The 23,836-nt window shown below is 44.4% G+C and overlaps 1 protein-coding gene across 2 annotated transcripts in view; it reads left to right on the forward strand.

The window, feature by feature from the left end:
- LOC126272017 (cytochrome P450 6k1-like) overlaps positions 1–15,357 on the forward strand; it is a 181,915-nt gene extending 166,558 nt beyond the window's left edge. The window contains exon 8 of one of the 2 annotated variants that reach the window (XM_049974511.1): positions 15,025–15,357. In XM_049974511.1, the coding sequence (XP_049830468.1) occupies positions 15,025–15,191 (167 nt within the window). In that variant the 3' untranslated portion in view covers positions 15,192–15,357. The remainder of the gene's footprint in view (positions 1–15,024) is intronic. The other variant, XM_049974512.1, reaches the window with a different exon arrangement.
- The last annotated feature ends 8,479 nt before the right edge of the window (positions 15,358–23,836 follow it).

Consider the following 23,836-nt stretch of genomic DNA (forward strand, 5'->3'; position numbering starts at 1 on the left):
ATTGCCCTCCGCCACACACCATTGGGTGGCTTGCGGAGTATAGATCTAGATGTAGAAGTTAGAAATTCGGCTCAAACGTGACTACAGTCTTTCTCTGTAACTGTGGAAAAGCGTGTCGCCCTTCAGCGTCACTCTCTGTCGCAGACTCCATTCAAACAGCGAGGAGTCGGCAAATGCAAAAAAAGGGCGGAGCTCAGATATTCATTTGTATCGTGGATTAATGATGTCACATTGGTACCAAATTTCTCGACAGTTCTCCCCGACGCTACTGTGGGCGTGTTACACGATGCAAAGTCGTCACACCTATCTTGCCCACATCTCACCCTTTCTCCTGATGCTTCTGTGATATGTCAGAATCACGACACCCAGATGTTTTCTCACGGGTAGCCGAGGAAACTACGTCAGACATACGCCCCCCCCCCCTCCCCCCTCCCGCAGAATAGACACGACATGGCCTCAGGTGGTAGCGTAAAGGCCGTCAATGAAACCACCTCTTCCCTTCAGGTGTTCATTTGCACATATTTCGCATTCTAAATGACAGCTGGCCGTACGATGTGCAAGAGAACGACGTTCTTGACAGCCTTTGACTCTGCGCGCGCTTTGGGAAGATTCAACCCTTCTCTAAGGGTATCGTGAGGCTGCAATATTATTAAACGTGATTTTACCTCTTTGCAGTGTAGTTCGACTGCAGTTTTGCTCTGGTATACCAGGTGAAACTGCAAGGTGCAAGGGACCATTCAAAAAGATTCGACGAAATTTGACCACGATCCGAAGCAGCAAAGGGTCTTTATGCTGTTTCAGTCCTTCTGCTTTGCACCCTCTTGTGGCTTGATCGCGGGTAGGTGAGACATTGAGAAATGCACGGACGAAACGGAATAGGGTCTGTCTAAGATCACCCAGTTCGCCAACAGCCTCAGTGCCACTCACACATCTCTGCTGAGCTCTTTAAAAATGTAGCTGTAGAGGGAGAACCCTCGACCGATTCTTAGGCGACAGCGTGCGGGCGACCCTTCAGCTGAGTGGCACTACACTGCTGTTCTCATGCCTGATTGCGGGTACGCAGAATTTCAGGGGTGTCCAAGGATTTTCCTGCCCACAGGTGCGTAGGTTTATCCCTGTGCAGGCACATTTTTAAAGTGCTCAACAAAAGTGTGCAGGTGACACCGAGGATGTTGCCAAAGTGCGGAAAGTTAGCGGCACCCTCTGTCACTTTATTAGTGCAAGAGAGTGAGATGCGGACAGGACGACAGCACGTCCACAGTGCCGGCAGTCAGAATTGTGACGAAATTTCGTCCCAGAGTGACGTCAACTGGCCCGCCTAACGCGTCACATAAGCTCCTGAGCCCTGGCTGTTGTTTCACACGCGTCGTCACTTTGCTGTTTGCTCTTCACCTTGACAGAGGAGGGTTGCAGGTACCTTTGAGCCAAACAGGAAGATCCTTTAGTTCTTTTACACAGTGTATTTAAAACAGTAGTAGCCACAGCAAAAAACAACTTAATTTTCATTTACAAAAAGTAGAACAACAAAGACAAATTACAGGCAGCCAATGGCAGCACTGGAGGTGAGAGAAGGCGAGGGAGAGCAGCCAGAGGAAGGGGACAGAAGGCCCCTTGTGGTGTGGACTAGTCCAGTCGCATGGGGCGGGGGGGGGGGGGGGGGGGGGGGGCAGCAGGAGCGGTCAGACGGGCAGTCTAGTAGGGAAACGTTGTGAAGTGACAAAGGGAAGTGCTTTAGGTTTTCTTAAATATATAACAGACCACTGAACTGTGTCCAGACTGCACAGAAGCTTGTTGCAGACGCGGATAGCAGCAACAGAAAAGTAATGCACGGATGCGTCTCTTTGATGAATGGACACTGCTAAGCTACTAGGAATTCGAGGAGATGAGTTGTGATTATGATTAGGTAGCAAGGGCACGATTCCTGACGCAACTTACAAGATCACATGCACACTGAAGAGCCGATAAAGTAGACATAGCCATATGGTGGTCACGTAATTTGTCTTCGAGCAACCTTGATCGTATGAAACACGGACGTGACCAAATAGACATTTGTCGCAGCAGATGTGACGCCTACAAGCGATCATGGTCAGTGACTGTAGTGATGCTTGTGCTGTGGTATTTTCGAGAACCGGACTGACACATCCTGTACGTAACCGTTTCGTAAGTAATCAGTCACTTGCCTGGTCGTCCACGGAAATTTTACCCAAGCGGGATGAAATTCTAAAATTGCCATTTATTATACAACTGACAGTATGAGTTTGAAAGCGTGTAGCGCCCCAAGCACTAATTTTGAGGGGAAGCATACAAAAATAATTGTATATGGTTCGTACGTTTGAGGCAGATTACTTTGATGCCTAACTCTTATGTGTATCTCGTTACCGTAAGCAATCTTTTCGTATCAATATGAATGCTATCTTTTTTATTCAACAGTCTGAAATAATATCGTCATATGATCGTACCCAGCGTAACCGATGGATTATGAAATGTTGATACAAAATATTCCCTAAAATGTACTATATTCCAAATTAAAAACCTATACATTTAAAAAAATGGATGTACGCATGTATGTATATGCCTGTGTTTTACATCTCCTTCTAAACCACTGGACAGATTTAAGCGAAACTTGGTACACGTATCATTTATGGTCTGGAAAGAATCGCTGTTGGGATGGGAACGACCTGCCTATCAAAGGGATGGGAGGTGAAAACGGAGTGCGCTCACGACACGCGAATTGTCAGATGCTATTCAAACAGTACTTGGGAATGAGAGCACTCAGTTACTTGCAACAAACTTTTCATATAATTTCAAACCCTAAAGAAACTTTTTGTCGCTAACGAACCCCAAAAAATGGTGAAAGGGAAAAACGTTTATCACTTAATGCATTTTCGCTGTTCATACGATAAAACTGCGGCATCAGGCATGACGTTTCCATTTATTACTTGTTTACTACAAACTGTATTCAAGACGAGCTCTACAGACATTATTTACATATATCAAAGAATGTACCACATAAAGTACAACATTGTACGACTCATAGTTCAGGAGTTATGACGTCATAAACACTGGGATGTGTGAAAAACAACTGCATCAGGGATGGCGTTAAAATTTATTACTTCTCTGCTACTGACTCTATTCGGAACAAAATTTCGAAGATAGTATCTATATATGCCGCTGAATATATCTGGAAATTTATATCACTGTATGGCACGAAGTTCAGGAAATGTGACGCCATAAACATTCAGCTACGTTAAAACGAAACTGCAAGGCGCAATTCGTAAAGATACAAGAGAAATTTTGGTACAAATATGTGCGAAATATGTTAAATATATGTAAAATGTATATGAGATGCGCGAAAGCAAGCAAAGCGGAGGATATAAAACTCCTTCTAAACTCCTGGATCAATTTCATCCAAACTTGATATTCACGCTACTTACTAAGTGGAAAGAAATGTTGTGGTGCTAAGAGGCAGCAACCTCCTCTTGAGGTGGGGATGATATCGCGGAGAGACAATGGAGTGAGGAGAGATGGACAGATAGGAGAGGGAAGGAGGAAATAGACACAGATATAGGTGAAGAGGGAGACAGAGAAATAGAGGGGAGGAGTAGGTGGGCAGAGAGATGGAGAGAAAGAAATGGGCGGAAAAAGAGGAGATGGAGAGCAGAAGATGGACAGAAGGGAGGAGGAGAACGACGTGGACAGAGGGAGGAGGGGATTGACATGGGGGGAGGAGGAGATAGAGAGGCTCAGGAGGAGATGTGGGGGACAGGAGGAGATGGATTTAGAGGGAGGGGGGGGGGGGGAGATGGACAGAAGCGAAGGAGCAGACGGACACGGTGCTGAGCAGCAAATGGACAGAGAGGGAGGAGCAACAGGTGGATAGAGAGAGTGGTAGGAGAAGATTGGATGGTTGAGGTGGACTGAGAGACGCATACGATTAGAATAAATACATACCTGCTGAACGCCTGGTAGTTGGCTAGTCTGTAACACAAAAACATAACTAATTAGAAAAACTTCCTTGATATCAACAAAAATAACCACAGCCAAGTCAACGAAGCCCAAAAAAGATCCATTAGGGGTAAAAATGAGTAGTCGCAAAATTTTGCTCATTGCTAGGAGGGAGAGTCATGAATAACACACTAAAAGTCCTGACCAGTGGGGCGTAAGCATTGGAGTGGGAGGCGTTTGAAGGTCATTTTTTATGTTTTTCTTGAATAACTCTGAAACCGCGGCTTTTACCGAAAATATTTTCCAATACAAAATTAAACTGCAATAAATTTCTTAAAATACGGTCTTATTTTTTTCCTAGGACCAACAATTTCCAAATTACTGGGGACGAAAAAATCGGAGATTATTAAAAACATTTCCTAATCTTTAAATGAAGTGGATTAAAAACAAATATCAAATATGTGTACCACATCTAAGTGTAGTAGAGTTGTATTAAGGGACAGATCGTGTTCCGTGGGTGAAACTGGTTGGTGGGGAGTGAGGATCTGTGGGCTAGAAGTGCGGGGGAAGTAAGGTCGCCGCATTGCGCTTCCGTTCTTCACAGGCCTGCAAACTGAAGGTCGAGCAAGTGGTCCCCCCTTATGAAAAATTGGCGGCACAGTCTGCAGACATGCCCAGGCGGTGCGTTAAAGGTACAAGGAAATCAAATATGAGTTAGCAATAATACTATCGCATGTGCACAGAATCCGTGTAAATACCTGCACACTGTTCTATACTCCTTGAGGGTAAATTGATTCTTAGTCACCCGGTACGATAGCTGTGGCGTTCGTCTGGGAAAGTTGACTTCACTACCACGAAGTCTTCTCGATTTTCAGTTTGCAGATAAACTATTCCTCTCCAGCATTTCCTCCATTTGTCTTATGTAAATAGACGGTATAACTTCACTGGTCACGAGCTTATATAGTGTAGCTATTTTCAGTTTATTGAATGTCTGCTCAAAGAGATGGGATTGAAGTATTTGGCACCTTGCTACTGTCTATTGTTGTCAGGGTATTGTAAAGCCATGTAACTGTGTTTTAGTCATTGTTGGTGAGTTAATGAATGAGCACAAAGCTACAGTACTTCTTTTACTATTAATTGTGGACTGCATAAATCTTTTCCACTCAAGAAATGCTGGAGCTTATATAGTGAGTTGCTAGGGGGTGTCAACATTTCTGATGGAATGGGACTGGTCACATTCAAGTCTGGAACAGTAATCTGCTGTAATGCGTTGCTTGACTTATGTTAAAAACAGGGTGCCAGTTATTGACTATATGAAATAAACTCATCATAACTTCTAAGTGGTTTGCGTTAGACGTTCAAACTGCACGGTTGGCAGCGGGCCATGATGGGAGTTAGTATGCGCGTTTTGATTTGGTTTTAGCGGCGAAGCCCGCTTTCATTTGGATGGGTTCGTCAATAAGCAAAATTTCTACATTTGGGCGACCGAGAATCTGCATTTCGCAATCGAGAAGTCTCTTCGCCCTCTACGGGTAAGTGCATGGTGTGCAATGTCCAGTCACGAAATTCCTTGATGACACGGTAACTACCGAACGGTACGTGAACGTTTTGGAAGATGATTTCATCCCCATTACCCAAAGTGACCCTGATTTCGACAAGGTGTGTTTCATGCAAGACGGTGCACGACCCTGTCGAAGCAGGAAAGTGTTTGATGTCCTGGAGGAGCACTTTGGGGGCCGCATTCTGGCTCTGGGGTACCCTGAGGCCACATTCTCCGGATCTGATCACAGGCGACTGCAATAACCCCAAAACCATTGCTGAGTAGAAAACATCCATTCAGGAGGTCATCGATAGCATCAGTGTTCCTACACTTCCGCTGGTCATCCAGAATTTCGCTATTCGTCTGCGCCACATCATCGCCAATGATGGCAGGCATATCGAACATGTCATAACCTAAATGCGAATACCTGTAGTGATGTTTGTATGTTGAACAAAGAGTGTGCACGCCGTAGTTTACATTTTATTCATACAGTTCAATAATTGTCATCCTGTGTATGAAGTTCTATGACATTGTCGTGACCTAATTGTTCTGCAGAGAGAGACGATTGAAGCTACTGGTCCTCTTCAGATTTTGGGAGTGCTGAGGCTGGGGTGATGCGTTTGCTATGCCTCATGCTGCGAAAAGCCAGTGGACCAGCATTGTCGAACACATACTGACAGCGTTTTACACGTGGGAAGGGCTGTTCACTGTGGTGGGCAGCTGACAGCTCCGGTTGTTGAGCTTTCTCACATAATATCTCACTTACAAAAGCATATAGGTAGTCATTCAATAAACTGAAAATAATCGCGCCATATAAACACGAGCTCAGTGAAGTTATGTTTTCCACTCACATAACAGAACTGGACAAAACAGGTATTGTCTGTCTGTAAACTGAAAGTCGAGAAGCGCTTATGGTGGGGGAAGTTACCTTTCCCGGATGACTGAGAATCAATTTTCCCGTCTAGCTGTACAGAACAGTTTGCTGAAATTTACGTATATTCTGTCCGTATGCATTACCTGCGTTAGGGTTGTTAGTCACACAGACGCAGTGCTGACCATTTTGTGCAAAAGGCACACTCCACAGGCATGTCTGCACATTGCATGACCAGGATGAAGATAGTGGCTCTGACCGCTATGGGACTTAACTTCTGAGGTCATCAGTCGTCTAGGACTTAGAACTACTTAAACCTAACTAACCTCAGGACATCACACACATTCATGACCGAGGCAGGATTCTAACCTGCGATCGTAGCGGTCGCTCGGCTCCAGACTGTAGCGCCTAGAACCGCTCGGCCACTCCGACCGGCGATGAAGATAGTGACTGTCTCGCTGCACTCCAGGATCTCTCTGATAAACAGAACGACACCAAGATATCTAAAATTATGTTTACCTTAAATCGGTCAGAGGATGTGGATGGACAATTTAAGGTAGTTAATGGATTGCTTTGCAAGAAAAACTTTGATCCGTTTGGAATGAGGTGGCTACCAGCGATTCCTATACGCACGCGCTTAGATGTTCTACAGAAATTCCTTGACACACTTGAGACCGGACATTAAGGATTTCTTAAGACATACAATAGGATCCGCAAGAGATTTTTCTGGCGAGGTTTATTTAGGAGTGTCGCACTGTCGAGAGTGCCGGAGGAGAAAGGTAGTTCCTCAGAAACCACCTGGCCGATTCATGCCAATTCCACCAGCTGAAACGCCTTTCCAGCGTGTCGGAATTGACCTCCTCAGACGATTTGCGACGTCTGTTAGTGGCAATAGATGGATTATTGTTTGCACTGATTATCTGACACGCTATACCATTACAAAAGCCGTGGAAACAACCGAAGCAATCGAGGTAGCCAAATTCGTCGTGGAAGACATTGTATTAAAACACGGTGCCCCAAAGTCGTTGATTACGGCTCGCGGGAAAGTTTTTCAATCGAATCTTGTGACATAGATAAACTGTCGGTGGAACATTACTCATCACATGACGACTGCCTACAGTCCGCAAACTAACGGGCTTACTGAACGCCGTAATAAGACCTTGGCCTACATGCTATCAATGTTCGTCAATTTTGAGCAGAGCAATTGGGCTGAGGTGCTACCTTTCATGACGTTTGCCTACAACACCGCCAAACAAGACACCGCAGGATTTACGCCATTTTTCCTGGTGCATGGGCGTGAGGCGACTACGACGATGGACACGGTGTTTCCGTTACGTCCTGATGACGTGGACGACAACCACATCGGCCAGGTGTTAACCAGTTAGCTCGACTCCTCACGCTGCAGGCTCAAGAAAACGATCGCCGAAGGTATGGCGCGATCCACCGCCCTGGTGTCTACCAGCCCAGTGACCTCGTCTGGATCTTCACTCCTGTTCGGAAAGTTAGTCTCTCTCAGAAGCTTCTCAGGCGCTACTTTGGACATTATAAGGTTGTAAGACAGTTGTCTGATGTTACTTACGAAGTTGAAGATTTCTACCCCGACACAAGACCACGAAAGATCAGAGATACGGTCCACGTCCTTCGAATGAAGCCCTATAAGGATCCTGCAACCCAGGGTAAATTCGGAGCTCCAGCGACAGGCAACAAGCGGAAAGGTGACGTAGAGCGTAGCGGCAAAGGAAGTTCTAAGATGATCACCGCCAGGGCCAACATCAGTCATTGGGAGCCAGAGTATGCTGGACTGATGACTCGTTCCCGGACTAGGACGTAACACCGAGACGCTGTTCATTTAAGGAATGAGCAATGTCGCAGAAGAAGCTGCGAAGCACACTCACCGTTGTGTTGCGGTTATGCTGCTAAGCTGTTGCATGGAGGTTCATGAGTTCAAAACACACCTGAACTGTAAAATTTTAATTTCTATATTCGGTTCGCATACATTCTAGAAGTATCCACAAATGCCAAGAATCATTGTAGTGGAATGTTCTGTAACTGTATATATACCGTATGTGTTCTAGTTGGAGGCAGTTCGCTCCGCGCTCTTGTATGTACAAGTGCTGAATAAACCTTCGTTAAGTGAAGTTGGTGTTCGGCATTCATCTAATTTCACCTTCTTCTACTTGACAATATTAATGGTACTCATGAGGATAACAACTAAAGTATGATAGTGGGTTGCTAATTAAAAATGGAAGTGCGACTAAATTATGAAATAATTAACAAAATTACATGAGAAAATAAGTAGAGATAAAAATAGTTATGTGGAGAAACAAGAAGTTGATCCAAATAATAACAGAATTAGAAAACAAGTGGAGATTAAAATAGTTATGTGGTGAAACGAAAAGTTGATAATACGTTACTTAAGTTATGGTTGTTCATCTGATAAGACTTCCCTTCGCTACTCAGTGGACGTCCAAATTCCAACCTTCACTGCGACTAACAGCAGTCAGTGTGTGTGTGCGTGAACCAGGTACCTGCTGCGGAGGCCCGTATGCAACAACGTTCTCACCCAAACAGCCGTCGTTCACCACCGGCCCGTTGTGTGCCATAGTTGCCTAAGCGCTGGTTTGGATAGCGTCATTGCCATGCGCGGTGTACTACTGTAACCGTAGCAGCACTTCACCCGTTTCGAAAATGCTTCCACCCGTGGCCCGGAAGCTAACAACCATGCCCATTTGGAAGTTAGATAAATCGCTCGCTTTCCGTATTACGACAACGACTGACTTTTATCTGCGTCCACCGGACACGCTTCGCCTGTGTGTGCCCTCCACTCCTAGCGCCAACACCCATCGCGTGTGTGTGATTGTTGCACACTGACACTGAACATAGCCGGAGGTCACATTAATATGACAGGATCGTGTAATTCGGCCAATGAAAGAATGCACCACACGACTTGCGTAAAACTCCTGACGGATAGGACAGAAGAAGTCTTCGAAACTTAGAGATAACATACAAACCTGACGTTGCGAAAAACCAGTGAAGCTTTTATTCACGAATAGTGCCGCAAAACTACTTTCTCAGATGGGTGATGACCCAAAAAGAAACGATGATCCTGAAGTTATCGTCTGCTGCATACTTGCCAAGTGTTCACCGTTTATGTGACTAGGTTCTCTTTAGTTGACAGCGCCATCCTTGATTCATATCTTGTACTCTTCGCAATGATGTGTGAACGAGGGATCCTTACTCACTGGGACGTTTATTCCCTGGTGCTTCTACCTCGTTATTTGTCGGTAATGTCTTCCATTATAGTTCTTGAACCGACTGTTGACACGTCATCTGCTTCGTTAGCAAATATGGAACCTGTAACAATATCGCGCCTCAACTATTTTTCCATTTTGTCACTTTTCTTCAGATGCACATCTTACATATTGCTCTCTTGTACGCCAAACGTTCTGGCATTACCGTACCGCATTCTGAAATCTTCCGTCGTGGTGTTTCGAAAACATGATTATATATTTTAACTATGTTTAACTGCTGCACCCTAGTGTATGAAAGCAATTACGGTTTTTCTAAAAGGGAATCGATATCTGAATCTTATACTGTTTTCTCGAACAAACTGACTTATATGTCATAAAGTGCTCATCTGAAATTTTGTAAACCTGAGAGATATACTTTATTGGCAAGAAATGTCCTAGTTACTGCTTTATTCTAATAATTTTTCCTCTATAAGACACGAAAGCATCCTATCTTGCAATTCAAATACCAACGCAAACGATCAGATAATCTACTAATCGCAATAATGTTTCGACAGAGCAAAAGAATAACTACACTAATGGCCATTAAAATTGCTACACCACGAAGATTATGTGCTACAGACGCGAAATTTAACCGACAGGAAGAAGATGCTGTGATATGCAAATGATTTGCTTTCCAGAGCATTCTCACAAGGTTGGTGACACCTATAACGTGCTGACATGAGGAAAGTTTCCAACCGATTTCTCATACACAAACAGCAGTTGACCGGCGTTGCCTGATGAAACGTTGTTGTGATGTCTCGTGTAAGGAGGAGAAATGCGTACCATCACGTTTCCGACTTTGATAAAGATCTGATTGTAGCCTATCGTGATTGCGGTTTATCGTATCGCGACATTGCTGCTCGCGCTGGTCGAGATCCGATGACTGTTAGCAGAATATGGAATCAGTGGGTTCAGGAGGGTAATACGGAACGCCGTGCTGCATCCCAACGGCCTCGAATCATGAGTAGTCGAGATGATAGGCCTCTTATTCGCAAGGCTGTAACGGATCGTGCAGCCACGTCTCGATCCCTGAGTCAAGAGATGGGGACGCTTGCAAGACAGCAACCATGTGCACGAACAGTTCGACGATGTTTGCAGCAGCATGGACTATCAGCTCGGCGACCATGGCTGCGCTTATCCTTGATACTGCATCACAGATAGGAGCGCCTGCTATGGTGTACTCAACGACGAACCTGGGTGCACGAATGGCAAAACGCCATTTTTGCGGATGAATCTACGTCCTGTTTACAGCATCATGACGGTCGCATCTGTGTTTGCCGACATCGCGGTGAACGCACTTTGGAAGTGTGTATTCGACATCGCCATACTGGCGTATCACCTGGCGTGACGGTATGGGATGGCATTGGTTACGCGTCTCGGTCACCTCTTGTTCGCAGTGACGGCACTTTGAACAGCGGACGTTACATTTCAGATGTGTTACGATCCGTGGCTCCACCGTTCATTCCATCCCTGCGAAACCCTACTTTCCACAGGATAATGCACGACCAGGTCCTGTACGGGCCTTTCTGGATACAGAAAATGTTCGACTGTTGCCCTGGCCAGCACATTCTCCAGATGTCTCACCAACTGAAAACGTCTCGTCAATGGTGGCCGAGCAACTGGCTCATCACAATACGCCAGTCACTACTCTTGATGAATTGTGGTATCGTGTTGAAGCTGCATGGGCAGGTGTACCTGTACACGCCATCCAAGCTCTGTTTAACTCAATGCCCAGGTGTATCAAGGCCGTTGTTCTGGGTACTGATTTCTCAGGATCTATGCACCAAAATTGCGTGAAAATGTAATCACATGTCAGTTCTAGTGTATTATATTTGTCCAATGAATACCTGTTTATCATCTGCATTTCTTCTTGGTCTAGCAATTTTAATGGCCATTAGTGTATATATTGAAATTTTTGTGGATGATAAAGCTGTCATTAAAGTTCAAACGTGCTAACACGCTCACTTCATTGCACATAATTACAAACTGGCCTTAAATACGCATAGACTGATTTACCAGACCATCATGACCGCCCAACTAACAGCTGGTATGTCCACGTTGGGCGCAGATAACAGCGGCGATGTGAAGTGGCATGAAGGTAATGAGGCCTTGGTAGGTTAATGGAGGGAATAGGCACCACATCTGCAGACACAAGTCACCTAATTCCCGTGAATTCCGGGGAGGGGGCGATGACCTCTAACGCCACTTTCAGTGACATGCCAGATGTGTCCGATCGGGTTCAGATCTGGCGAGCTGGGGACCAGCACATCAGTTCTGACTCGCCACTGTGTTCCTCGAACTACTCGATCATACTCCTGGCCTCGTGACACGGAGTCGAAAAATGCCACTCCTATCGTCATGAGGCCGGCCGGGGTGGCCGAGTGGTTCTAGGCCATTTCAGTAGTAGTTGCGCATGTCATGTATTAACATTAGCACATGCATGATCGGCATGATGTCTTGAATAGGAATGAATAAATCTATAAATATAGTATATGCATATTGTGCCAATTAAGGTAATGGGGCAAATAATAGAAATATTATTGTTTAACTCTGTATTGTAATATATATATATATATATATATATATATATATATATATATATATATATATATAAAGTAAAATTATTAAATCTTTTAAAAATAAATGTTCTGTTGGAGCAGATAACATCTCTAATAAGATGTTAAAACAATGTGGAGCAATTACAGCTGATGTTTTGAGTCACATATATAATGCATCATTAACTCAAGGTATTTTCCCAGACAGGTTAAAATATGCCATTGTCAGGCCGCTCTACGAAAAGGCGGACGCCACAGATGTTAATAATCATCGGCCAGTACCCTTGCTTACAGTATTTTCAGAAATCTTTGAGAAAGTAATGTACTCAAGAGTGGTTAACCATCTCAACAGTAATGGGATACTTAGGAAATCACAGTTCGGATTTCAAAAATGATGTTCCACTGAGACAACAATATACAATTTCAGCGTCCACGTAACAGTGTCTTTTAATAGTAAAATGTCACCACTAGGAATTTTCTGTGACTTGTCCAAAGCATTTGACTGTGTGAACCATGACATTATGTTACAGAAATTACAGTTCTGTGGTATAAATGGAATAGCATATGAGTGGTTTAAGTCGTACCTACAGAACAGGAAGCAAAAAGTTTCCTTATATGGGCCAAGTGATTTAAATAAGTTTGCCAATTAATCTAACAGGGGTGAAATTACATTAGGTCTTCCACAGGGATCAGTCATAGGTCCCCTTCTGTTCTTGATATATGTGAACGACCTCCCTTCCTATCTGAAACAGGAAGCTGAACTGACACTGTTTGCTGATGATACAGCATCATTATTAACCCGGTAAGAGAAACTCCAATTGAAATAGATACAAATAAGGTCTTTGAAAAAGTGAGTAATTGGTTTTCTGCAAATGGGCTTGCTCTAAACTTTGAAAAACCACAGTATATCCAATTTTCTGCTACAAAAAGTACAGATCCTTCAATAAATATAACACATCAACAGAAGTCAGTCTATAGACAGGGCAGAGCATACTAAGTTTTTGGGTGTACACATAGATGAAAATAGAGGATATAGAAAATGCTTTGCATACTTTCACTCTCTGATGTCATACGGAATAATTATTTGGGGTACGTCAACATTTAGACAAAAAATATTCAGTGCTCAAATGAAACTGCTTAGAATAATGTGTGGGGTTCATAGTCGCACATCTTGTAGGCATCTTTTTAAAAGATTGGGAATTCTTTAACAGCCTCACAATAGGCCTACATTTACTCACTAATGAAATTTGTTCTCAAAAACACAGACCAATTTAAAAACAACAGTGACATTCATTATTATAATACCATAAAAAAGAAATACTTACACTATCCTTTACTCAACCTATCTTTGGCACAGAAAGGGGTAAAATATGCTGCTATAAAAATTTTCGACAAATTACCATATAGCTTCAAAAATAAATTGAAATCATATCTCCTTGACAACTCCTTCTAGACCATAGATGAAGTCTTGAATAGGAATGAATAAATCTATAAATATAGTATATACATATTGTGCCAATTAAGGTAATGGGATAAATAACAGAAATATTATTGCTTAACTCTGTATTGTAGGGGTGTTACAAAAAGGTACGGCCAAACTTTCAGAAAACATTCCTCACACACAAAGAAAGAAAATATGTTATGTGGACATGTGTCCAGAAACGCTTACTTTCCATGTTAGAGTTCATTTTATTACTTCTCTTCAAATCACATTAATCATGGAATGGAAACACACAGCAACAGAACGTACCAGCGTGACTTCAAACACTTTGTTACGGGAAATGTTCCAAATGTCCTCAGTTAGCGAGGATACATGCCCTCCGTCGCATGGAATCCCTGATGCGCTCAGGCAGCTCTGGAGAATGGCGTATTGCATCACAGCCGTCCAGAATACGAGCACGAAGAGTCTCTACATTTGGTACCGGGGTTGCGTAGACAAGAGATTTCAAATGCCCCCATTAATGAAAGTCAAGGGGGAGGCCATGGAATTGGTCCGCCTCTACCAATCCATCGGTCACCGAATCTGTTGTCGAGAAGCATACGAACACTTCGTTACCTTGTGCAGCAGCAAGTTCTCTGACGCTGACATTAGGGTTATCGTCAACTGAGCAAAGAATTGCCTCGTCCATTGCAGGTGTCGTCGTCGTTCTAGGTCTTCCCCAGTCGCGAGTCATAGGCTGGAATGTTCCGTGCTCCCTAAGACTAAAATGAGCTGTAAGATGGGAATTAAGCGTTTCCGGACACATGTCGACATAACATCTTTTCTTTATTTGTATGTAAGAAATGTTTCCTGAAAGTTTGGCCGTTCCTTTTTGTAACAACCCTATGTGTGTGTGTGTGTGTGTGTGTGTGTGTGTGTGTGTGTGTGTGTGTGTGTGTGTGTGTGCGTGTGTGTGTGCGTGTGTGTGTGTGTGTGTGTGTGCATTTCTTGTGCACTTGACACTTTCCACATGATAACGGTTACCGTACCGTGCGATTGATCAATGGAACATGCAACAAACTAACTAACTAACTAATGTGTTCAAGACACTTACGACAGCAATGCTATAACACCCGACAAGTCGCGCTATTTCCGAAACGCTCGTGCCGAGCTTGCGGACCATCACTATCTGAGATAGCTCACGTGCCTTCCACATCCTACACGCCCACTGGTACTACCTGACTAGCAGTCACGCCTCGCCAGACGACGCTGCTGTCGCCTGGACGGGTTTGTATCGGCAGTAATAATGTTCTGACTGATCAGTGTGAGATTCACTGGGCCACTAGCATACTGTCTGCTTAGAACTAGGAACCGAGTACGTGGTGCTTGTCGGCGTGTTGCAGGGATGCGGCTGGGCCAGCTGCAGTCCAAGGTGGGCCTGGCGAGCGTGCTGTCGCGCTTCAGCGTCCGCCCCACCGCCGCCACGCCGCGCCGGCTCGCCTTCAACGGCCGCGGCGTGCTGCTGCTGCCCACCACCGGCATACAGCTGCGCTTCGAGAAGAGGCGCTAGGCGCCCGCGGTCAGCTGCCAGCGTAGTGTCCACATTGAATGTAATATGGGCTCGAAGTTTTGTTAATAAATGTTACAACAATCTCATCTTTTTTTGCATCAACATGTAGATTGTCATACACAAACTGTCCCATAACTACAATGACTGTCATATTCAAATCACAGAATGAGATTTTCACTCTGCAGCGGAGTGTGCGCTGATATGAAACTTCCTGGCAGACTTGGTAGAGCGCTTGCCCGCGAAAGGCAAAGGTCCCGAGTTCGAGTCTCTGTCCGGCACACAGTTTTAATCTGCCAGGAAGTTTCGTATTCAAATCACAATCGTTGCATCTGAATGTCGCTGAAAGCCGCCCTTTCTATCTAGCAGCCTTACGACGGACATTTAAAAGTAGTGCACACTTTTTTTTTTTGCTTACGTGTGCTTTTTTCTGGTATATTTTCACAGTCCTTCAATATAGTCTCCCTGCTTCTCTGTGACTGAATCCTAACGGCTCGGATTTTTGTTACTCCATCCACGACAGCACTTCTGTTCATCTGTCGAAAGGTTCGGGTAAAGGTGGTACAAAACTCTTCTAGAGAAGGATAACGACGTCCGAGGGTAGGTTTTTTCAACTTTGGCAACAAGCCTAAATCTGGTGGACTCACATCCGGGCTATAGGGAGGATGCGGCAACACTTCACATCCGTATTCGCGCAGTTTGTGGGTCACACCACTGTTGACGCGCGGGCGAGCATTGTCGTTGACAAGGAGTCGCCCAGCCTCGAACAACTGAAGTCGGGTTTTGTGCATTTTTCTGCGCAGGTTTTGCATGAATTTACGATAGTGCAATCCTGTGACACTTGCCCCACATGAGATTCTACCTTACATGATGATTTCTTGATGATCGTACGCAGAGATCATCGTTTGCTTGCGCTTTGATTTTGGGTGTTGAAACTTTTTTGGACGTGAAGACTCTGAAGCTATGCACTCATTAGACTGTGATTTCAACTCCGATTTACGTCTGCAATCCATATATTATCATAGACGTAAGAATCCTAGATCTTCACGGTCACCATTGTTTGAGCAAGGTTGCAATGTCCACTCGTCTCTTCTTCTCTTCAGCACTCAAAGAGTGAGAGACCAATCTCGTAGAATTTTTTCTCTTCTGCAGATCATTTGACAGAATACGGAACACTGATCTTGGAGGAATTCCCGTTGCTTCAGATAGTTCCTCACAAATTGCACTGTATATTCTCCAAGAGCATCTGCCACAAGTTTCACACTGAGTTCATATGTTTTTTGCCTTCTCGATCTTTGATAAACATCTATGCTCATTCGACCACGACAAAAACGATTAACGCATCGTGAAACTGTACTGCTGTCCACTTCAAACACACCACAAACTTCACTTAACGCACTGTGGACATCTGTCGGGCTTTTGCCGCGTAAGGATTCGATCTCGGTGTACGGCCGCTGGTCTTCAACAGTCACAGTACCCGGGACTCCCGCAAGGTTCACTTCTGTCTCTCGCCAGTTTTATGTTAGAGTATACGGTGAGAAAACAAAAACACGCCCTTCCTCCTCGAGCTCCCAGCTACATTTGACGTAATTTTCATTGTTGTTGCATCAAACAATCCACACATCTGTGCACTATTTATGAAATGTCCTTCGCATTATGAGCTCTCTATTGATTGTAAGGGCGCTGATAATCTCGTTGTTGAGCGCTTATAAATCTTAAACACACACTCACACAGCCACACGCACACGCACACACACGCGCGCACACGCACACACACACACACACACACACACACACACACACACACACACACACACACTTAATGCTCACATCTGTGCAAGTTTTATCTCAGTGAGTACTGTCCCGTTCAGCGATCGGCTACACACTGCTTTCGTGGTCTGTTCAGCTCACACACGCCCACTTTGCTTTGTCTGCATGCCACTCGCTTACTTTCGAACATAATGTCTGACTGAAATATCTCAAACGTTGATCATAAAACATTTTGACAGAACTGATGACATATTCAGGATGATGTTAAGCCATGGTTGGCACTCAAAGACATCTCAGAAGTAGCGTGGTGACCAGTAGAATGGATTGGTAAAATATGTGGAAGGCTTCTCCACTTCCTTCGATTATTCCTTTCTGGGGCAGGAACAATGGTCATTTGGCGCAAAAAAGCCAATTGCAACCCCCAATACATAGAAACTGTCCAGATGCAGGAGAGAAATGGAGAAATGTTCGGTTAGGGTACTTTGTTTACTTTGGTTGGGAAACTGAAGTAAAAATCAGTCCAAATTCCGTAGTTAATCATAAAGATTACCCCTAATTATACATTTATATGCACCTAAAATCGCAATACAGCTCATAAATTGACGATCTCATACAACTGGTGTTATCTTGCCACGAAAAAATTTCACAGTATCACTGGAAACTAGTGGCAGATGTACTCAAAATCTACATAGGACGGTAGATCCCCGTAAAAGCTGGCGGGGAAAATTCTGGAGTGAAAGGTACCACCTTTATTGGTGGTGGGAATTATGTACAGCTGACGAGATTCTGTTGCTGGATGGAGAGGAGTTTAACAAGTATTACATGTAAGCATACAGCTGACGATTGTATCCATCGCAGTTTGACATCAGAGTTCGCTACCTTGCCCAACAATCACCCTGCAACCCACGTAATCGAAATTCAAGAATCCCAATACACGCTACCACAACTGCTTCACTGTTCTAATTACACATGAAAATTGTCGTCAAAAAAACCGGCACTCGTAATCAATAGGTCATAATGCAACAGCTGTGGTGTGAATTGGGGAAAATCGGCGTAATAACACAACTACCGCAAAAAACCGACCCAAAAATATTGCGCCAGGAGAGAGGGGCGGCAGTTGCAAGAGTAGTCTCCTCGATGTTCGGTCACGGACTAACCAACTAGGAGCCGGTCTTACCTCCCCCTACCACCCCTCATTATTCCCTCTCCCTTGTTCTATCTTGTCAGTCCTGGTCCACAAAGATATCCATCTGGTGGCAGTGATGTACTGCCTCCGGAAAGCAGAAGTCAGTCAAAGATGGATGTTTCCTGCAATCTGTTAAACATAGTTCTCGGAGAGACAGGAAAAAACGTCCGCTCCTTGCGGAACAGGCAGTTACTGCTACACAGCCCCCGTCATACCCAGGAGCAGAGTCTTCAGTTCAGTCCGCCCCCAGCAGAGCATGTGGCTGTGTGGTGCAGGTGGTCAGTTAGGTCGCAGAACAAAGCGAGATAAATGACAGCTACTTCGACTGTGAGCTTTTTGTCTAAACTGCGACCTCCTATGGAACACACCGCCATGACTCCAGCATACCTCCGCCGCAAGTGTCTTCCATTATACGAAAGAAAACACTTCACTGTAACAATTGTATTGGAGCTCTTATAAGCAAGCATCTATTAAAAAGAAAAAAAAATATCCGCGATTTTAATAAATGTCTTGTTTCCGAGATATAGGCGTAGTCCGTTTTCTTTTAGTTTTAGAGCAAAATCCCTATAGTTTCAGAGCATTCTGTTATATCCAAGAGTAAAACCAAGTGTGAATTTCATTATTAATAACAAAACGGGGAATTGTTAAGGCATTGTTAATAACAAAATGGGAAACTATAAAGAAGCAACAGTAAGGTATTCAGGCGTGGCGAGAGGAGCCGCAGACACAGAAGCGGACTAGCTGGTCGACGCCAGGCCGATGGGCAGCCGTGTCTGGTAACGAGCTAAAAGCTATAAGCCGTAAAGCACAAGGAGGGCTATGCGAGCTTTTGACAACGGGGTGCTTGATAAGGATTGGAATTTAAGTTAATAGGCAAACAGCACTACTGGTCAGAGTGTGGGACGAGAAGGAGAAAGAGAGATGGACTTGTGCTGGGGACAGCACTACCCCATGAGAAGCCAATACAGGGCTTAGGACGCAGTGTGTGACCATATTAAGAGAGGCGTCTCTACCCCTCCACGCAGCCTCTGAAGAACCACTGAAGGACAGTGCACAACGACAGACAACAAGGAGGCAAGTTGCCCTCGACATTACGTCATGGCAAAAGCCGGCGGGGTCGGAAAAAGTGTTCAAAACTCGGCAACAAGACGTTCCCAGGAGAGTCCAGGGCAGTCGGGTAGGCGGTAAGTAAGCAGGCAGAAAGTCTGACGAGGGACGCTGCGTGGAGAGCCAGCGGAGTCAGCAGCCGGAGCTGAAGATCAGACAGGCGGCGGCTGTGGCACTCTGAGCTGGGCGGGTGGGCCGCATTCGAAGAGCAGGCGGAGCGGCGGTTGTCTTACGCCACCCTGTACCACCGCACTGGAAACGTTTCAGCCAGAGTAGTGATGGCAGCCAGTAGCCGTTGCTACAGCGAGTGTTGCAACCTGCAGACAGTTGTGGCGACTCGCAACGTTCAGCGCAAGTTGGCAATCGTCCCACGACAGCAGAGTCCGAGCGCGTGCGGGACAACGTAGGGCTACGACAGCACGGTGCAGAGCAGCAAGGGGAGCCTAAGCAGCCCAGGGGTCGCGACAGCGTAGACACACGGGCGGCACGCAAGCTACAGAGGACGCACCACAAGAAGCGTTACTTGTAGAGCTTCTTTTGAGTACATTGTATCCTCAGAGTGTTAACAGTGTTAAAACTGGTAAGCTGCCCCAAACTAACAAAGTTCCATGGTCCTTCAGTAGTAGCAGAATATCTGTTAAGAAAGCGTTGTGTAGTGTTGCAAAAGTGTTTGAAGGGAACAAAAGACATCTCAGAGAGTTTATCGATGCGGCATTCGAATAAGTCAAGTCAGAGGAACACGAAACGCGAAAGCTAAAATAACGGGTGAGGCCAGGTCGGCACTGCAAGTATGCGAACGGATGGCTACATGGGAAGAAGTGAAGCGCGCTCTAGAAGAAAATTAAGCGAGCAAACGCACTTCAGACTACTACGCGCGCAGAATATTTCAGGCAAGGAAAGGACAAAGTGAGCCTATCTCGTTGTGGCCAAGCAGAATCGACGAAATACAGAGAGATTGCTGGGAAGCCGTAAGTCGAGTCACAAGTCGGGAAAACGTAAAAGGTGCCATAGAATTGGTCGATACCTTGTTTCATTCATGGTTTAAGCAACGACAGGATTCAGACGATTGTCAGAAGTCGAGGTGATGATATCGGCTTGGCAGCAGCAGTAGAGATAGCACTATAAGAGGAAAGACCGATATTATCCATGAAAGAGCGAGGACTGGCCACATTTAACTGTGGAAGGGAAACGACGAAGAGCGCAAAAGGGATTAAGGATTTAAAATGTTTTACATACGGCCTGAGAGATCATACTGCACGCAAATGCAGAAAGAACAAGCTAGCGGACACAGTACGGTCAATGGCCAGTAAAGAGCTCTCTAACTTTTGTTACGGTTGTGACAAGCCGGTTCACACCGATGCCAAATGTTGTGTAAGACTAAGGAAAGTACATCCTATAGATGTCAGGGAATCAGAGACAAAACGATGAAGGTTTACGGGAATTGAGATGTCCACAATGCAACCTACCAGGTAACTGTGGCGTCCCGTGTACAAGAGTAAAAGACGTAGTCTGCTTAAGTGTCAGCAGCAGGGCCATTACGCTAAGGATTGTCACGAAGGGCCCTGGCACGCCCGGGGAAAGGACAGGGTGCAGTATCGAGTAAAACGGGCAAAGTAGTACAGGAAAAATAAGCGGTGGCAAGGCCAAACAGTCGGGCATTATCGCAGTAGGTAAGCCCGCAACTAGCAAAATCGACTGTGCAACGGACAATGATGTTATATTGTATATAATTAAAAGGGTACTTACAGTTATTAATAGATACAGGAGTACAGTTGTGCTTACTCAGGAGAACACGTACCCCGATGAAGAGTGCAATTAGAATAAATGAAGCAGAAAAGCTTCGATTGAAAGGCATAACAAGCACCAAAGTAGTAAGTACAATAGGTACCGTAGAAATACACTTAAGGGGAGTTAGAACGGATTTTTTTTCAAATTTTCGGATTTTTATCTCTTTTTAAATTTTACAATTATATCACTTATAAACTCACAAGGGAAGTATTTTTTTAATGTAATCTACACTGGTTGAAAATGTTAAAATTTTTACGTGAATTATTTCAAGATCTAATAAAATCTGTAATTTTTATATACAAGGCTGTGGATTGCTGTGTTATATAAAGTTCATGGCCAGAAGAGGATGGGCATCAGGTTGAGGAAGTTGAAACTTTCTGTTGGTAAAACCGTAAGAGGCACGACAGACAGACAACATGATTGATGAACTACAGCAGTATTATGGGATAGCCATTAGAAATAATACTGAGGATTTGTTGCAAATGAAGCAGGCAGTACGGGCTGCATTCTTCCAGAGACTATCAACTGATGAAAAACCGGTACACCACCTATGCCCTCCTGGACCTGATTCATGGTGTAGTTACCGCAACAGTTCGTACAGCCATAAACCCCAGCAGCAGTCATGGATACCATAAAACATATTTATAGAGACCGGGCAAATCCTGAATTACTGAAGAAGTGCCTGCATGGCCAGACTCAAAATCCCAATGAGCCCTTCAATAATCTTATATGGACTCGCTTACCAAAAAATGTTTTTGTTGGAATGAAGCTCTCATGTGGCTAAGCCATGTCTCCGCAATATCTTTTCTTTCAGGAGTGATAGTTCTGCAGGTTCGCAGGAGAGCTTCTGTTAAGTTTGGAAGGTAGGAGACTAGGTACTGGCAGAAGTAAAGCTGTGAGGACGGGTCGAGAGTCATGCTTGGGTAGCTCAGTTGGTAGCGCATTTGCCCGCGAAAGGCAAAGGCCCCAAGTTCGAGTCTCGGTCCGGCACACAGTTTTAATCTACCAGGAAGTTTCATATCAGCGCACTTTTCGCAACAGAGTGAAAACTCTCATTACATTACTATTCTCACCTAGAAAGGTGAAGGTCCTTGATGAAGAACTGAATAGGTACAGGACAGACATAGTGGCACTGCAAGAAATGAGGTGACCTGGAGAAGGAATGCATAAAGAAAAGTAATATAGCTAGTTCTACAGTGGAAATAAAGAAGGTAAACATCAGTCCGGAGTGGACTTTGCAGTAGCCAACAGAGTAGGGAGAAATATCATGGACTTCATGGCTGTTAATGAAAGAATATGCTGGATAAGAATAAAAGGAAAATTCTACAACGTAACTCTGGTTTCATTCCATACACGTACAGAAGATAAATATGACAGTGAAAAAGACAGTTTCTACGAAGACCTAGAATCAGTGTATGAAGATGCACCATCATACGATGTGAAGGTTTTCCTTGGTGATGCCAATACTAAAGTAGGAAGAGAAGATATTTTGAGACCTTGCGATGGCCTTCACGGTCTGCACGATTCCTCTAACAACAACGGAATGAGATTAGGCAATCTGGCAGCTTCAAAAAACTTAAGAATTATGAATACCTACATCTATCGCAAAGACATCCACAAGATAACATGGAAGTCACCTGAACAAGAGACTCAGAACCAAATAGACCGCATAGTTGTGGATGACAGACACAGAAGTGCTATCTCAAAGAGGTGCAGAAATAGGATCAGACGATTACCTTGTGGTGACAACCATACAGGAGAGGACAGAAAGGCGGGAGAAGAGAAGCAGACCAGAAATTAAATGCAGACTTATTAAAAGAGGACCACATTAAGGAAAGATATGCACTTCAAATTGGAAACAGGTTTGCTGCCATAGAAGATGAAGATGATACTGAAAAGTTATGGTCGAAAATCAAGACAGGTTTAATAGATGCTACAAGTGAGGTGCTGAAACAATGAGAAAAGGAGGAAGAGCAGAGGATGGTTTAATGATAGGTGTAGAGACGCAGTCACCAAGAGAAAAGCAGCGAAACTGTTATGGCTGACAAACGAACAGGATGGAAGAACAAGGTTGGGATACATGGAAGAGGCTAAAGAAGGAAGACAAGTCCTTCAAACAGAAAAGCGAGAGTTCAGTAAAATAAAACTGACAGAAGACGACTGGACAGTAGGAAATACAAGAGACTTTTACAGGACAGTCCGGTTCTTCAAGAAGGGATACAATTCAAGGATTGACGTGATCAGAGGTCTAGAAGGACATATAATCACACATGAAATGAAAGCTATGGAGGAATGGAAAAACTACTTCGAAAACCTTCTGAAAGTGGATGTAAACACCATGAGCGCTACAACAGAAAATGAAGAAGAAGAAGAATCACATAGAAAACAGAGATACTGTACCACTGGGGGAGTATGAACTACCAAGCGTGGAAGAAGTAAGAGCGACCATAAAACATCTGAAGAGGAGGAAGGCACCAGGGATAGATGGAATCCTCGCAGAGATGCTGAAAGAGGGAAGAGCTACTCTACAAGCAAGACTATACCACTTAATCTGCTTAATTTGGAAGAAGGAAAGTATCCCAGAAGAATGGAAGGAGTCTGTCATTTGCAATATACTAAAGAAAGGAGACCGAATGAAATGTAGCAAATATAGAGCAATCACACTATTATGTACAGCTTATAAGATCCTGAGCATGTTTTGACTGAAGCGACTAACACCACATGTCGAGAAAGTACTGGGATTCCCACAAGTAGGTTTCAGAAAGGGAAGTCAATTGTAGACCATTTACATACCATA

The sequence above is a fragment of the Schistocerca gregaria genome, chromosome 5 (genome assembly GCF_023897955.1).
Source record: "Schistocerca gregaria isolate iqSchGreg1 chromosome 5, iqSchGreg1.2, whole genome shotgun sequence".
Taxonomy (NCBI): domain Eukaryota; kingdom Metazoa; phylum Arthropoda; class Insecta; order Orthoptera; family Acrididae; genus Schistocerca; species Schistocerca gregaria.